This window comes from Sphaerodactylus townsendi, linkage group LG05, assembly GCF_021028975.2.
Source record: "Sphaerodactylus townsendi isolate TG3544 linkage group LG05, MPM_Stown_v2.3, whole genome shotgun sequence".
NCBI classification, from domain to species: Eukaryota; Metazoa; Chordata; class Lepidosauria; order Squamata; family Sphaerodactylidae; genus Sphaerodactylus; species Sphaerodactylus townsendi.
The window spans coordinates 2,434,887-2,452,467 of NC_059429.1; the positions used below are offsets into that span (position 1 = coordinate 2,434,887).

Sequence of the window (17,581 nt, forward strand, 5' to 3'; positions counted from 1 at the left end):
ATAACAATATTGGTTTGAATGAGGAACTTTGAATACTTTGGATTTTTACAAAGGAATAATAATCAAAGATGCTACTGAATTTTATGCCTGTGTTGTTTCGAAGTGAAAATTCCCAACATGGATTTTCCTGATTTAGGCCAAAATTGCAGTTGTCTCTTTTTCCCCTCTCCATTCCTGCTAGCAACTTTCCTACAGTGATATTGCTTTCAAAACTGACATCTGTTTTGCATTGATGGCACACCATAACAAGTTGCCTGAATGAAATAAATGAATTTGGAACAATGGGTAAAAAACAGACAAAAAAGACAGTAAAAACAAATGACCGAGCACCACCCCCACCCCCTCAGCCACAAAACACCAAAAAAGGGTCATATTTTCACATTTTTATGGCCCCTTCTGCACATGCAAAATAATGCGTTTTCAAACCACTTTCAAAACTGTTTGCAAGTGGATTTTGCTATTCCGCACAGCTTCAAAGAGCACTGAAAGCAGTTTGAAAGTGCATTATTCTGCATGTGCAGAATGAGCCTTTCAAATCAAAGTTACAAAAAAGCCAGAATGGGATTGGGCCGCAGAGGTGGCTACTTGCGTGGGTATGTATGTATATGTCTATCCAAATATTGTATACAGTATACATGTCTGCAGCTCCCCCTCTGCTAGCCCAGGGTTGGGCCCATCCCTCCAACCCTTCACGGGCGATCTTTGACCCACTCTTTGGGCTGAGCTGTGCCCTGTCTGAGGGCCCATTACGAGGCCCTGGCCTGGCCAGGTGAGGGTGAGCGGTGGTCTGGATCCCAACTGGGGAAGAGACAGGATTGGCTCTTGACCCTCCCCTCCTGTGCTTGTGCCCCTCCTTTCGGGTCACGCTCCTCCTCCCTTTCTGCCTCTCTCTCCTCCATTCTCCCCACACGCAACCTTTCCCTGCTCTTGCTCCCCCACCTTTTAACCCTTCCTCCACCCCACCACTTCCTCGTCCATTCCCCCATTTCGGGGTCCATAACTTTGGACCCCCTGAACCAACCTTCAGCAAACCTGGGTGGTATCAGCAGGAGACTATCCTTATGATGCCACCTAGGTTTAGTGAAGTTTGATTCAGGGGGTTTAAAGTTATGGACCCTCAAAATGGTAGCCCCATCTACTATTAGCTTCCATTGGAAACAATGGAAGATAGGGGCACCCCTTTGGAGGTCCATAACGTTGGACCCCCTGAACCAACTTGGCTGGTATCATCAGGAGTGTCACTTGACAATAGCCTGAAATTTTGGTGCTGCTAGCCTAAAAACTGTGCCCCCTGCTGGCCAACAAATTAAAACCCTAAAAATAAAAAAAAATAGAAATGAGCCCGAATTTTTTCTGCGCCCCCAATGGTGGGCGCCCGGCACATTTGTCCTCGGATATCCCCATTGTAGACATCTCTGGCTGTTGCTGCTGCTCCGGATCACTTGGTCTGCAAAGGCATTTGCAATCTCAGATCAAGGAGGATCAAGATTGGTAGCCATAGATCGACCTCTGGGTTATCGAACAGGTAGAAACGTTCACAGGGGCTAAAAGCTTTGTGTGTGTGTTTTCAAAGAAATGCCAAGATTCATAAGAAACTGGATCTTGCAGGGAAAATCCCATTCTCTGGCTTTTTTGTGGCCTCTTACTAAGGACGCTGATCTGGCCATGAGAAGATACAACCAAAATAAATGGGAGGCTTCCCTTGAGCTGGGGGTGGGGAGTGCCTTACCTGGTCCTTGGTGTTCAAAGAAGCCTTGAAATCACAGAGAATCTCCAAGCAAGAGATGCATCCACTAAGCGCTGAAAGAGAGAAAAAGAAATCAAACCTGCTGCTATAACAGGGCATTTCAATACATGTCAGGGTTCTACAAAGCACCAGCATCCATTTGCAACTTCTAATTCAGAATGAGGCTTGGCTACGTGTGATGAATCTTTTCCCAGGTGGTATCAGGTGGGGAAATCACCTTGTTCACTATGTGTATAAAGTGCCATCAAATTGTAGCCATCTTAAGCAACCTAGTTGTCAGGGTGGATTGCATCCAAGTGATTGAGACGCATTCCTGCCTCATTGTAACTGCTTAACACTACAAATCAAATCAAAACTGCTAAAAGATATATGTAACCAGCCTGCTACATGATACTACTGCAATCTGGGGCATTCTTTCCTTAATCTTTATTTTATGGCTTCACATGCTTTGTAGATAACTAGGCTTTCCCCTGACACCCTGGTCCCATGGGAAACAGAGCCACATCCGTTAACTCATGGGGGCAGGAAGCCAGGTGGTTTTCTCTTACTATCTGCCATGGACCTTGGGGCACCTTAGTTCCAGGGGCTGTTTTTCAACATTTCTTGGGAATTCAGGATGGGGGATCTGCAGGGAATAAAGGGGATGGCAAAAGCCAGGTTTGCCAAGCTTTGGTGCTCTGACGCTTATCATTAAAAGCAACTGATCAGCACAGAGTCCGTTTATAGGCTTAAGGCTTGAGACATAACACTCAGTAGGGTATTCAAGGCAAGAGAGGTGGTACCCCATTGTTATCCTCTGTTCAGTAACCCTGGGCTTTCTTCATCCAATTATTCACCAGGCCAACTCTGCTCAGCTTCTGAGATCCAACAAGATCAGGCTAGCCCAGGCTGGGCCACCTTGTTCAGGACTTCCACATAGAAGGGACTGTACATAGAGATCTAGAATGTCAGGGAAACCTGAGCATTTCATATGTTGCTCAACAGAAGCTGCAGCTGACAGATCAGCCAGCCTCTCTAGCTCAGTTCCTTCATTGTTCCACCATTCCTCTCTGTGCTGGATCCCTTCTCTTTTTTAATTTTGATCAAATTGGGAAAATGTATAAAAGTAATCCCGGAACTGGTGAATGCACAAATGTGTTCCTTTTACACATTTGCATTGTTTCCCTTGCCCTCTGACATGAACATCAGCGTGGATGAAACACTGCAAATAAGGAAGTTGTAAGTATGACGGTGCTGTGTTTTGCTGATGCGCACATTTGCTTATGGGGAAAACACAATTACTAATGCTCGTGTGTTCCCTCGCACCTGCATAAAGCACCCCTCAAAAATCACAGGCATCAAGATGGATTTTGGGTAACATTTTATCCAAGCACACTGGCAAAGTCGAAATGTCTGAGAACTGCTGCAAACTTTGGGTGCATTTGAACTGCACAATATTGGGAAGTAATTTTTTTAAAAAATGGCAGATTCTTAATTCTTTAATTCAAAATAGAAACTCCAGTGATATCATGTCCTTGATGGTCCTGCCATATTGCTGCTATCCTCATTTAAAGGGGAACTGGGAGTTTTCATATTGCTGCTTTTCCTGATGGGAGTTTGGGAACTGTTCTTGGTATCAGTGTGTGTTTGTGTGCTTGCCTGCTCATTTGATTTCTCACACCCTCACCTGCTTATTGCTCCCTCTAAGCCTCTCTTTGGGAAAACCACCTTTTTGTATTCCATTCGCTTGGCTTAAGGATAACATAGCTTGCTCTGCCCTGAGAACCCAGCTTCGCCATTATATAAACATCCAATTATACTGTCTGCTGAAACCAGTTCCACCACTGGGCACTGGAAAAAGGGGGAGGGAGGGGGCTCTTATGTGGATATCAACGGGCCACTTGTGATGTATTTCCAGACCTATGGTTTCCTACCTGCCAATATCCTGCTATAGTTCTTCAATAAAGAATATCATTGTATTGTCGAAGGCTTTCACGGCCGGAATCACTTGGGTGCTGTGTGGTTTCCGGGCTGTATGGCCGTGTTCTAGCAGCATTCTCTCCTGACGTTTCGCCTGCATCTGTGGCTGGCATCTTCAGAGGATCTGATGTTAGGAAAGCAAGTGGAGTATATATACCTGTTGGAGTGTCCAGGGTGGGTGAAGGAACATTGTCTGTGAGTAACAAAGAAGACAACCAGATCAATAGTTGAGGGCATCTGATACCCTGGACACTCCAACAGGTATATATACTCCACTTGCTTTCCCAACATCAGATCCTCTGAAGATGCCAGCCACAGATGCAGGCGAAACGTCAGGAGAGAATGCTGCTAGAACATGGCCATACAGCCCGGAAACCACACAGCACCCAAAAGAATATCATGTTCCAATCCTGAGACCTTAAATCGAGATCACAGTGACAGGGCACAACAAACATTCAGGACAAACTGGGCACAGAGGAGTTTGGGCAGCGGTCTGTGTTGCAGGCAGAGCTCACCCGCATGATGCAGTGCAGTCCGTCCATTACTGTCTGCCACATCAACAGGGCAGGAGGCCTGAGGGAAGACAGAACAAGGTAGGAACAAGCAAGTAACCGCAGGCCTTCGCTGCTCGAACACAGGAATAAGCCCCACTGAACAAAGCAACACGAACCTCTGAGGAAACCCCAGAGACAGAAAACCCAAATAGAAAACTGAGTAAAATTGAGTACTGAGTAAGCCCAAATAGAAAATGCAGTCAGAGCCTAGTGAGTAAACCCATGTAGACTAAGACTGCATTTTCCGTTGCTGAGTGCCAAACAGCAAATGGGTGTGTGCGTCAGACATTCCTAATTTGAATGTGATGCTCATGATTTCAGCAGGAGGCATATCTGTAGCTGAAAGAAAAACTCTGTTGAAGGTTGCCCAAGGGCAAATTTTCTTTGCTGGGCTGAAATTTGGGGGGAGGGGAATTCAAAGGGATGTTCATCAGGGTGTCTCAAATGCACAGTGGAAGTTGCTGCATTCCTTTTTTAAAAAATGGAGCTGAATGAATGCAGTAAGAATGTAATGTTCCCTTTTGTGCAGTTTTACTGTTGTAGAATGTTTGCAGGGTCATTGAAAAAGAACATGAGAAGGTCACCAAATATCACGATTTGAAAATTGAGCTTCAGCGTTTATGGCACAAATCAGCTGCGGTCGTCCCAGTGGTAATTGGGCGCCACTCCGAAAACACGAGGGCAGCACTTGAAACATCTTCAAATCGACTAAATGAACATCTGTCAGATACAGAAGGCAGCCTTGCTGGGATCCACACGAATACGACGTCAAAACATTACAGCTTCCTAGGCCTCTGGGTGAGGCTAGAATTGTATTGAAAGGCCAACCACCAGCTAAAGAACTGGCAGCTGTGAATTCAATCACAACAACAACAAACAACAACAACAACAACACTTCCCTAACTGGCTTCCTACTTTTGATGTACTTGAAGAACTGCTTGTTGCTGGTCTTGATATTCACAGCCATGCGTTCCTCATAACCCTTTTTTGCCTCCCTTACAGCCACTAACCTGGATAGCTTTAAAAAGGGCTTGGAGGAGAAATCAATCTCTGGCTACCAATCTTGATCCTCCTTGATCTCAGATTGCAAATGCCTTAGCAGACCAGGTGCTCAGGAGCAACAGCCGCAGAAGGCCATTGCTTTCACATCCTGCATGTGAGATCCCAAAGGCACCTGGTGGGCCACTGCAAGTAGCAGAGAGCTGGACTAGATGGACTCTGGTCTGATCCAGCTGGCTTGTTCTTATGTTCTTATGTTCTTAACTTGCTTCTCTTTTGCCACCATTTGTGTTCCTTCTCGATTTCTTCATCAGTCGAGCTGGACTTCCATTTTCTAAAAGACATCTTATATTTTTGAATAATTTCCTCAACCTCCCTTGTTAACCATGGTGGCTTTCTTTTGGACTGGGTGCTGCCTTTCCTAACCTGAGGGACACATTCCAGCTGAGCTTTTATTACTGTGTTTTTAAATAACCTCCAAGCATCTTGGACAGTTTTGACTCTCTTGATTTTCCCTTTCAGCTTTTTGCGCACTATCTCCCTCAACTTTGAGAAATTTTCCCTTCTGAAGGCGAATGTAACTACATTAGTAGTTGTCACTTGCTCGCACGCAGAGATACTGAATCTGACAGCGTTGTGGTCACTGTTCCCTATTGGCTCAACAACACTTACTTCCCACGCCAGGTCCTGGGTCCCACATAGAATTAGATCTAGGATCACCTCTCCCCTGGTTGGTCCCACAACCATCTGCTCTAAGCCACAGTCATTTAGCATATCCAGGAATGCTCTCTCCTTACTATGATCTGAACATTTTTCCAGTTTATGTGGGGATAGTTGAAATCACCCATTACAACTACGTTTTTGCTTTTGTTGGCCTCTCTAATTTCTTTCTCCATCTAGGAATCCTCTTGTGCGCTTTGGTCAGGGGGATGATAATGTATTCCTAATATTAGACTATCCTTCACCCCTGGTATTGCTATCCACAGTGCTTCTGTAGGGGAATCATAATGCTCTGTCCAAACCTCTGGTGGAACAGAAGGGAACATCTCTGATTTTGTAGGATCTAACCTATTAGTCATAATCCAGAACCATCTAAAATCGTTAGATATTATGGCTTGATAAAGACGATCCCATTGTAGGGGAATCAGCTCCCCTTGCATTGTCTATTTTATGACACTATGCTCTCTTTGACATAGAGGGCAACACCACCCCCAATACACCCTGTCCTATCCTTCCTGTAGAGCTTGTAACCTGGGATAACAGCATCCCACTGGTTCTCCTCATTCCACCATGTCTCTGTGATGCCCACTATATCAATATCCTCCTTCAAAACTCTGTACTCCAGCTCCCCCATTTTCGGTCGAAGGCTTCTACTATTAGCATAGAGACACCTGTGTACCCCATCTCTGTCCTTAACCTGGGATTTATGTGCTTTGTCCTCTAGCCCTTTGTAGACACTATCACTTATCACATTGCTATGTTCCTTGCTTGTATGTGGCTGATTTAGAAAAAACTCCCTCCATTGGTGAAGTGTGGTTCAGGGGGGCCAAAGTTATGCTCCAATCCCTCATTGTTTCCAATAGGAGATAACAGGAGATGGGGGCTATCCCTTTGTGGGTCTATATCTTTGGCCCCCCTTAACCAAACTTCACCAAACCTGGACGGTATTGTCAGGACAGTCTTTGGATCATACTCTGAAATTTTGGTGCCACTAGCTTTAAAAACACACCCCTGACAGGCACCCCAAGAAAATCCCCAAGATTCTCTGCTCTGCAGTGCCTTGGCTCCATTGTAGCCAATGAGGAATTTCGGAGCATGTAAGCAGGCTGCACATTTTTGAAGATGGAGGCACCAGACTTTCAAGGTGGCTCCAGAAGGCCCTCCGGTAATAGCATCCTGGCTTGGTGAACGTTGCTTCTGGGGGTTCAATTTTATGGGCCCCCAAAGGCTTATTTTGTTTCCCCACTCCTGCATGTGAAGCCTGCTGGCTGAGTTCTCTCAGAACTCTCTCAACCCCCACCCCCACCCCAAGAAGCAAAGTTTACCAAGCCTGGACACTATCACCAGGAGGCCTCTTGGAGCCATCCTGAAACTCTGGTGCCTCTATCTTCAAAAATGTGCAGCCAGTGCTTACACACTCAGAAATTCCCCATTGGTTACAATGGAGCCACTGCAGAGCATAGAATCTGCCAGGCTCTTCAGCAAGTTCTATGGTGGGAAAAATTAATTAACTTTTCCCACCATAGACTTCAGTGTGGCTTGATGTTATGCCCAGCTGGCTCTGTGCTGGAGATTTGGGAGGGGGCTCTGGGGGGGGGTTGTTTTGGGTAGGGGCACCTAATTTCCTGCAGGGCTGCTGGTGTGAGTCTCCTGAAAGGAACCAGCCAACTTTGCTAAAGTTTGCTTGGGAGGGACAGATGCTGTAGGCATCAGGTTCACCTTCAAGGTAGAGCCTTTAAAAATGCACTTCCTGCAATGCAAAAAAACACCAAAAATACCCCCCCCCCCCCAAATCCCAAATACCTTGCCTTCGGATTCGTTCATATTCGGGCAGGACATAGTCGGCCAATTTTGGCTTGAGTATGCCTGAATTTGCCCAGATTCGGGCCGAATCCGGTATTTGTTGCATCCGAATCTCCAAGCCTACTATTAACCCTGTGAGTTCTGGATAGTGCCATACTGCCCACAGGAATGCATTTTTGGGCCCTGTATTTCTGAGCCTTCTGTTTACCTGCAGTAGTTTGCTCACACACTGTGGGTGCCCGTGTTTCGCCGAGAGATGCAAAGCCGTGTAACCTACGGGAGGGGAAGGAGAAGACTCAATGTTGTTTTGTTTTTATAAACAGCCAGCGTTTCATAGCGATTAGAATGCCAGTCTGGGACCTGGGACAGCCAGGTTTTTGAATCGTCACTCTGTCCTGAAAGTCATCAGGTGACCTTGGACCCTTGACAATCTTTCATCCTAACCTACCTCACAAGATTGTGGCATAGATAAACAGGAAGAAGGGAGGATGGTGTTTTAAGCCAGTTGGAACCCGTTTGAGATAAAAGCAGAATACAAACAAAGTTGATTCTGGCAGAATAGAACTAGTTCCGTTCCTCGGTCTCCAGAGGAAATGAGGAAAAGAATCTTTGAGCAAGCCCACCTGAGCTGTCAGTCGTCAGGGTATCTGCTCCGTGGGCCAGCATCACTTCCAGGCAATCCACATTCCCTTTCATGGAGGCCAGATGGAACCTGCAGAGCAAAACCCAGTTGTTAATCCCTGTGGGCCAGATCAACGCATCTGCAAAAGACTCTCCATGATAAATTCCCAGCGCAGCAAAAGGTTCCCCACGTGGCCTGGCCTGCTTTGATCTGATGGATCCTGAATCTACTGCCTATCAGCATCACGGGATCAGGTTGGAAACCACTTCCAGGTGGCGGCTGGAGATTCCTCCTGGGATTAGAATTGATCTCCAGGCGACCCCTGGAGAAAATGGCCGTTTTGGAAAGTGGACTCTTTGACATTATACCACATGGAAATTGCTCTGCAAACCCAGGGGTGGGATTCGGCCGCTTCGCGCCACTTCGGCAGAACCAGTTGTTAAAATGGTGCTTGTAAACAACCAGTTGATAACTTATTTGAATCCCACCACCAGAACCGGTTGTTAAATCCTTTGAATCCCACCACTGTGCAAACCCCACCCTCCTCAGGCTCCACCCCCAAAATCTCCAGGTATTTCCCAACCCAGAGCTGGCAACCCTAATAATTGGATAACTCCCCAGTTTCACAACTGTATGAAAAGAGGGGTAATTCTCTCTCCCTCTTCCCACTGCAGCACACATCGTTTTATAAACCCCTCTCAGGTCCTATAAGAACATAAGAACATAAGAACAAGCCTGCTGGATCAGACCAGAGTCCATCTAGTCCAGCTCTCTGCTACTCGCAGTGGCCCACCAGGTGCCTTTGGGAGCTCACAGGCAGGATGTGAAAGCAAGGGCCTTCTGCGGCTGTTGCTCCCGATTGCCTGGTCTGCTAAGGCATTTGCAATCTGAGATCAAGGAGGATCAAGATTGGTAGCCGGAGATCGACTTCTCCTCCATAAATCTGTCCAAGCCCCTTTTAAAGCTATCCAGGTGAGTGGCCATCACCACCTCCTGTGGCAGCATATTCCAAACACCAATCACACATTGCGTGAAGAAGTGTTTCCTTTTATTAGTCCTAATTCTTCCCCCCAGCATTTTCAATGGATGCCCCCTGATTCTAGTATTGTGAGAAAGAGAGAAAAATTTCTCTCTGTCCACATTTTCTACCCCATGCATAATTTTATAGACTTCAATCATATCCCCCCTCAGACATCTCCTCTCCAAACTGAAGAGTCCCAAACGCTGTAGCCTCTCCTCATAGGGAAGGTGCTCCAGTCCCTCAATCATCCTCGTTGCCCTTCTCTGCACTTTTTCTATCTCTTCAATATCCTTTTTGAGATGTGGCGACCAGTTATCAATATCCTTCAATATCCTTTTTGAGATGTGGCGACTATCCACTTAGTCATATTTTTTTTCTAACCTTATGAACCCCTGGTTGTTGTGGGCTTTCTGGGCTGTGTGGCCTGGTAGATCGTGTCCCTCCTAACGTTTCGCCTGCCTCTGTGGCCCAGCTTCTTGTAATGACATTCCCTATTAAGAGTATGGAATACTTTCCCCAAAACAGAATTTGGGTGAAGGGGGTTCATAAGTATTGTTGAAGGCTTTCATGGCTGGATTCAACTGGTTGTTATGGGCTTTCCGGGCTGTGTGGCCGTGGTCTGGTAGATCTTGTTCCTCCTAATGTTTTGGCTGCATCTGTGGCCGGCATCTTCAGAGGTGTATCACAGTGTGGTCTGGTAGATCTTGTTCCTAACAAAGTGATACACCTCTGAAGATGTCGGCCACAGATGCAGCCGAAACATTAGGAACAAGATATACCAGAGCACGGCCACACAGCCCAGAAAGCCCATAACAACCAGTTGAATCCAGCCTTCAACAATACTTATGAACCCCCATACTCTTCATAGGGAATGTCATTACAAGAAGCTGGGGAAATAGTTACAAAAGTGAACAAACATCCGCAGAAACCGCTTTCAACCCTTGTCCTACCAAAGTCAATATTGGCTGATTATATTCAAGGTGGGGTGTTGTGTGGTTTCAAGGCTGTATGGCCGTGTTCAAGTAGCATTTTCTCCTGATGTTTCACCTGAATCTGTGGCTGGCATCTTCAGAGAATCCTCTGAAGATGCCAGCCACAGATGCAGGCAAAAGGAGAAAATGCAACTAGAACACGGCCATACAGCCCGGAAACCACACAACATCCCAGTGATTCCAGCCATGAAAGCCTTTGACAATATATATTCAAGGCATTTGCTGTGTGGGGAGGCAAATGTCTGTCATGGCAAGATTTCTTGTACAGAGTATTTCCTCCAGTCTTGCTTTCACTTTTCACTCTCTCCAATGCAAGCAAATCCACTTATAGTACAATTTTAATTTTGTTTTGCTGCCAGAGCAGGACAGACTTGCCAGTGGGCGCAGTTTTGCCCTGGATCCATCCCTCCGCCTGCAGCCAGCCCACCTAGTCTTACCCCCCCCACACACACACTCCCCCTCGCCCTGCTTTGCATAGTTCCCCCTTGCCCTTGTCCTTTTGCGTTTTGCAGTTTGCACACCGCCACTACTCCCCCCTCACTTGCCACCATAAAATACTATAATTGTTCTAGCCACGCGAGAATGAAGGGAAAACTGACACAACTACGTGCATGCGCATCCCTTCTCATCTGAGGACAATTTCAAACTCCTCATCATTGCAGAATTTACAACCTCCAAATTCCTGTTTCCGTTTTGTTTCAGTTGTGCAAACTGAACCAGTAATTCTTTATTTTCCCATCATCCTTAAATCTCCATCCACCACACTCCCCCCTTAAAAAGCATGCATTTTTCAACATTATTTATGCACGGATAAATTAACATTTCACATTAGAAATAGGAGTCCCTTGAGAAATTGCAGCAGAATGAACAATTCGGAAATTTCCCATGCCCCCAATTCCCCCCCCCCCCCATTATTCTACAGCTCTCCTTGTAAGGCTGAAACCACTCAGACAAAGTTAACTATAGAAGGAGCTTTATTGATTTGGCTCGCCCTAGCTACAGGGTGCTGGAACTGAGCATCCCATCCTCAATTCCAGCATTTATGACAGTTTCGAAGCAGAGGTGGTCCAATCATCTTTTTCCTTTTTCCTGCCCTGGGCTCCCATTGGCTGTCATCCATTCCCGCTTTGGGGCGGCAAGGCAGGAACTGATGCATGCTGGGAGTTGTAGTCCTGACACTTTGGCTCATTCCGCACATGCACTTTCAAACTGCTTTCAGTGCTCTTTGAAGCTGTGCAGAATGGCAAAATCCACTTGCAAATAGTTGTGAAAGTGGTTTGAAAACACATTATTTTGCATGTGCAGAAGGGGCCTTTGTTTGGTGGTTTATAAGCTTTTAGGGGCCTAATCTTCCCTGGATCTTTTTGTTTCCTCCTGTCTGGGAATCTGTCGATCGGTCCATTTGTGGTTTGATCCTGCCGTGTCTCCTGGCCGGGACATGGGATCTCCTTTCTCACCTCTTCCCACTCCCTCTTAATTACTGTGGTTATACTTCCTCACTCTTTGTACTTTGCTTCCTGAGTGCTGCCTTATCAGCTCCTTAGACACCTGCTGTTGTAGTTCTGCCAGTGATGTGGAATGTAGTAGGCTGTTTTGACCCTGGGGTAGGCTAAATTGTCTCTGGACCATGAGAAAGGTGGGTGAACTGGTGGTCAGGGGTGGTGTTGTGTGACATGGGGTATGACGTGGGGTATACCAAAGGGTGTTTTCCTGCTTATGCATTCTGGCAGTAGAAGTCCAAATGCTTATACCTGATCCTGTTTCACAATAAAGCAAACACCTGAACACAGAGTCATAGAATCATAGAGTTGGAAGAGACCCCAGGGGCCATCCAGTCCAACCCCCTGCCATGCAGGAACACACAATCAAAGCACTCCTGACAGATGGCCATCCAGCCTCTCTTTAAAAACCTCCAAAGAAGGAGACTCCACCACACTCCGAGGGAGTGCATTCCGCTGTTGAACAGCCCTGACTGTCAGGAAGTTTTTCCTGATGTTTAGGTGGAATCTCTTTTCCTGCACCTTGAACCCATGACTCCTGGTCCTAGTCTCTGGAGCTCCAGAAAACAAGCTTGCTCCCTCTTTGACATGACATCCCTTCAAATATCTAAACATGGCTATCATGACACCTCTTAACCTTCTCTTCACCAAACTAAACATACCCAGCTCCCTCAGTCTCTCTTTGTAGGGCATGGATTCCAGACCTTTTACCATTTTGGCTGCCCTCCTCTGGATCCGTTCCAGCTTGTCAATATCTTTCCTGAATTGTGGTGCCCAGAACTTCACACAATATTCCAGGTGAGGTCTAACCAATGCAGAATAGAGAGGTACAATTACATCCTTCGATCTAGACTCCCATTGGTACAGCCCAGAATCACATTGGCTTTCTTGGCTGCCGCATCACACTGCTACTCATGTTCAGTTTGTGGTCTACTAAGAGTCTTGTTATTGAACAGTTCAGGGGCACAACAGAATCTTGCAAAATATCTGTAAATAGCTTACGCAGATTTCCCTTCTGAGTCCAACTTGGTGGGTACCAAGCCCTTCCGGAGAAGCAGAGAAGCAACTCTCTCTGCATCATTGTACTCCACAGCCTGAAGGAGCTTCTCATCGTTCTTGGTCCAGTCTTGACTCTGAAAACCAACCAGAATAACTTCCTTTTAGTCTACGCCTCTTACATTTCTTTATGCTTCTGACCTGAATTCGGGTTGCGCTCCAAAGGGCTTCTCTACAGAGAGGGACATGGTGGTAACATTTGAACGCTGCACTTTGCAGAATCCTCCTTTTGAGCAGTTTGTTAAAAAAAACATGGTTTAAATTGTGACTTATATCTTTCAGGTCCATTTTGGGTGACAAAGATTTTATCCCAACGCAATACACTGACAGAAGGGGAGATCTATAGGAACAGATTTATTTCACTGTACATTTTATGGTACTTGTGAAGATTTTTCTTATTGGTTTGAACCAGAGTTGCTGGCTGTCTAAGAAAAAAAAACACAGACAGACTGGTTTGGGGGCCTCAACTGGTTTTTTTGTCGCCCCCCCCCCCATTTTGACCAGTGCCTTGATAGGGAAGAGACACAAGAGGCTCATGAGGTGTGTGGAGAAATGGCTCCTCCCTCCCCTTTTTTTGCCTTTTCTCATCCCCTTCTCCAAACAGGTATCCTAGATTTGGAGGACCTAGAAATTCCAGATGAACATCAGGAAGAGCTACCTGACCTAGGGGGGAAAGATATCTTGACCCAGCCTGACCAGGCCAAAAGAGGGTGGGGTCTGGGATCTGATAAAGCTCTGGGAAGAGAGGGGTGAGGTCTCTTCTCTTTCTCTTTTCCGCTGAGCCACTGAAGGGAACAGACCTCTTGCCGGGGCTGTGCAGACAGCAGCCATTTTTGAACCATGTGCTCATCCAGGGAGCTCACTCAGCCTGCCAGGTAATGAGAACTCTTTGAACTCTTTGAACCCTCTAAGCTTTAAGGGCCTACCCTATTTTCAACAACTGCCAGGGCAGTGGTGGCGAACCTTTGGCACTCCAGATGTTATGGACTACAATTCCCATCAGCCCCTGCCAGCATGGCCAATTGCCCTGAAAGGCAGCCTAGCTCCTTCTTTCTTGCTTATGGGCAGTGGCTACATCTGCAGACGTCCCTCGGTATATTCCCAGAGGCCCGGTTCTTCCTTACAATAATTCTTCTTTCTTCAAAAGTGGGGCATGGCTATACGTGTGGAATGTGCAGTTGCTTAAGGGGACTTTTTAAGAAAAGACTTACACAGCAAGTAAAGCGAGTGGAGACTGGATATTCCAGAGCAAAGATCAGCAGAAGATGATATGGATCGCAAGAGATGCCGGAGCAAGTCACCTTCAGAGGGTGTTGTAGAAGGAATAGTACAGGACTTTTTTTAGGACCAGGGACGAAATATCAAACTATTACTGCCCCATTACTGTAGTGCTAAAAATCTGATCAGAAACTCAGTATATTTTTCTCAGTATTATAAGACTTCTTTTTTATTACAATATTACACTTTTCACAAAGCAAATATGTGCTGGGGTGTTATGGGGTTTCCGGGCTGTTTGGCCGTGTACCAGTAGCATTGTCTCCTGACGTTTCTCCTGACATAAGATGCCAGCCACAGATGTAGGTGAAACATCAGGAGAAAATCCTACTGAAACACGGCCGTACTGCCCAGAACCCCACCACACGCTAGTGATTCCAGCTGTGAAAGCCTTCAACAAATAGGTACCATCACCCTTTTTTTAAAATATGTGTCCCAGATAACAAAATTGTCATTTAAAAGAGAAATGAAGATTTGAAAACCTGTTTCTTTGCAAAGGTAGCCACCCCACGTACACATACACACAAACACACTTCGGCCAGACCTATAAATTTAGGGCCATGGTGGCGAACCTACACCCAGATGTAGTACACTTATCATTCCCTTCCAACACGGCCAATTGGCCATGCTGGCAGGGGCTGATGGGAATTGTAGTTCATGAACATCTGGAGCGCCATAGGTTGGCCACCACTGGTTTAGGGCATCAGCTCAAAGGTGGCTGGCTCCGCATCTGTCCTTAGCTTCCCTCTCAGCTTCCCTCTCACAGCTCTGACATTAAAACAGGCTACATCCTTAAATCTCCTTATCTGGGCTTTAAAATCTAGGCCAAACAAGAGAATACAGCACAAATGCAATCTACCCTGCCAAGGTGGAGAAGGGGGTGGGGGTTGCCATAACTAGGTTGCCCGGGACTCAACATTTCCTGACCCTTCATCTGCCTTCAGATCCGGGAGGGGAAAAGTTTGGGTCAGGTGGAGTAGGCACAGTGGGATAACCAGGAGAAGATTCCAACCCATAATGGCAAGGAATTAATTAGACATTAAATAGCACTATATTATCTGTTTTAATGTTTCAACATCCCTGCAGTGTAGGTCAGAATCATTATTTGGGGTTGGGGAAGAGTCTAAGGCTACCAGGAGTAAGTGTAGTAGGGAATAACTATAAGCAATTGGGGAGGGGGGGCAATTGCAGAATTATGATCAAGAATAACTCATCAGCAATCATTTACTAGCATTGCCACCCTCACACACAACTCTCTCCGGCCTTGGCATGGCCTACCTCACAGGGATATTGTGAATAAACAGGATCCCCCCCCTCCCCATCTGCATTCCCCTAAGTCTCCTAAAGGGAGACAAATGGGGAGGGATGATCAGATCACCGTCAGAGGCAAATCCTGCTTCATCTCCCCAAATAGTATCCTAAAGGTAGAGACAACTGAACTCAACTGCCATGAGAAAAAATACACATTTGCATTTTGACTGGGAATTCCAGGAAGTGGGTGGGCGGGTGGGTGGGATTGTGAAAGGTACAAAAGGGGTAGAAGAAACCCAGAATACGGAAAGGGAAGGAGGAGAGATTTTATAAGGAGGGCGCTGGATTAGAAACCAGATGACCTGAGGTTAAATTCTCCTCTGACCGTGGGCTCTCTCCCAGCCTAACCTTCCGATAAGAGTTTGTGTGGAGATAAAACCAGAAAAGGGAGGTAGTCAGTATATTCCACTTCAGGTCTTTCAGTAACATTAAATGCTGTCTTCTAAAATAAAGGAGGAGGTTCCTTTCCAAATGCAGGGAATTTCGTTCCTCTTGCAGTTCTACCCCTCGTTTCCTTTTCCTGTGCTGGCATTTGTAATTTAGCAAGTGTGCTTTTGAGCACATGCAAAGTGCACCCCTTCGCACCTACTCCCCTACATTGGCCAGCCTGCTAATCTATGAGGCAATAAGGGAAGGGGGCTTTCAGATGCAGCGAGCTGAATGGCTCGTTTCAGAGTGGGATGAAAGGAGGAAAAGGTGGGGTGAAGAAGGAAGGCTGGGAGAAATTCCACAGGGGGGAGAGGAGGAGGAAGAGGAGGGAAGAAAGGAAGGAAGGAAGCAAGCAAGCAAGCTATACTGGAGGGGAGGATGGCAGTCTGGGAAGTGAAGGGAGGTGGGAGACTTACTGCAAAGGAGGAGGTGGCACAGAAGCAAATCTGCTTCATGGTTCCTCCCAGGAGATACCGAGCAGCCATCCATGCGACCGACCAGGCCAACACCTGGCCTGACAATGAGGGAGAAGGATAAAGGATGGAGATTTCTGGTCCTGATGCTGAGGATGAAGGCAGCCTGCCGCAAACGCCTTGCAGTTCGGCCAAAGGGGGACTGGCTCCCTCTAGTGGCTGGAAGGAGAACTGGGGGATGCTCCCCCCACCCACCCACACACACACAAGGAAATGGAGAGAAATCCATTGTTTCCCCTGATTCTTTTTTCTTTAGGTGTTAGCGGAAGGGATGGGCCTGCTTGGAAATCACGCCTCCTCGTTTCCCCGTTGTATGCTATTTCACAGTTGTGGGCACTCTGCACGTGATCTGGCAGCATTCTCTTCCTTGCCCAAGCAGGGGCCCAGGCTGAGGTCTGCCGTGGGAATAGTAGCAGGTTTTGCCCCTATTGCCTTTGGCTCCCACTGTCAAACCGTGGGTCGTGAAGGCAGCAGTATTACATCGGTGCACTGATGCTCTTGTACACATTATTGAGTTCCTAGGTAAAGCGTACTGGTGACCTCACATTTGCTAGGCAGACTCGGTTTATGGGGCGGTTGGCCGTTGCCTTCCTCAGTTGTCTACACTTTACAACTGTTAATTTATTTTATTTTATTTTATTTTATTAAATGTAATACCCCACCCTTTCCCAGCCAAGGCCGGGCTCGATCTGTGTGTCCAGGAAGTCTGTTACACACAGTATGTAACAGACTTCCCTCTGTGATGCACCTCTGAAGATGCCAGCCACAGATGCAGCTGAAACGTTAGGAACAAGATCCACCAGACCATGGCCACGCAGCCCGGAAAACCCACCACAACCAGTTGAATCCGGCCGTGAAAGCCTTCGACAATATCTAGAACGCTTGTCCGACTAGTAGGGAAAGCTTTGCTTATTATTTTAATTTTCGATGCAGGAAAGGGATCCCCACCTGCTAAATTTCTGCATGTCTGATTTGGTTGTCCTTTTCTTTTCCGAGCCCCAGTTTCCCTCCAAGTTGCTTGCTCTCCCCCTCGATATTACATTAACCACTGTCAAAAGGTGACATTGTCTTCTTCTTCCACAAACCCCCAGCGAGGAAACGAGGGAGCTGGCAGACAGATT

General features: G+C 46.6%; 1 protein-coding gene across 1 annotated transcript in view; it reads right to left on the minus strand.

Moving 5' to 3' along the window:
- Positions 1-16,524, minus strand: part of LOC125432694 (ankyrin repeat domain-containing protein 24-like) — a 17,262-nt gene extending 738 nt beyond the window's left edge. The window contains exons 1-6 of the mRNA XM_048496529.1: positions 16,404-16,524; positions 12,919-13,049; positions 8,406-8,494; positions 7,991-8,055; positions 4,222-4,279; positions 1,730-1,800 (exon numbers count right to left, since the gene is read on the minus strand). Coding sequence (XP_048352486.1) covers positions 1,730-1,800; positions 4,222-4,279; positions 7,991-8,055; positions 8,406-8,494; positions 12,919-13,049; positions 16,404-16,472 — 483 coding nt within the window. The 5' untranslated portion in view covers positions 16,473-16,524. The remainder of the gene's footprint in view (positions 1-1,729; positions 1,801-4,221; positions 4,280-7,990; positions 8,056-8,405; positions 8,495-12,918; positions 13,050-16,403) is intronic.
- Positions 16,525-17,581: the final 1,057 nt, after the last annotated feature.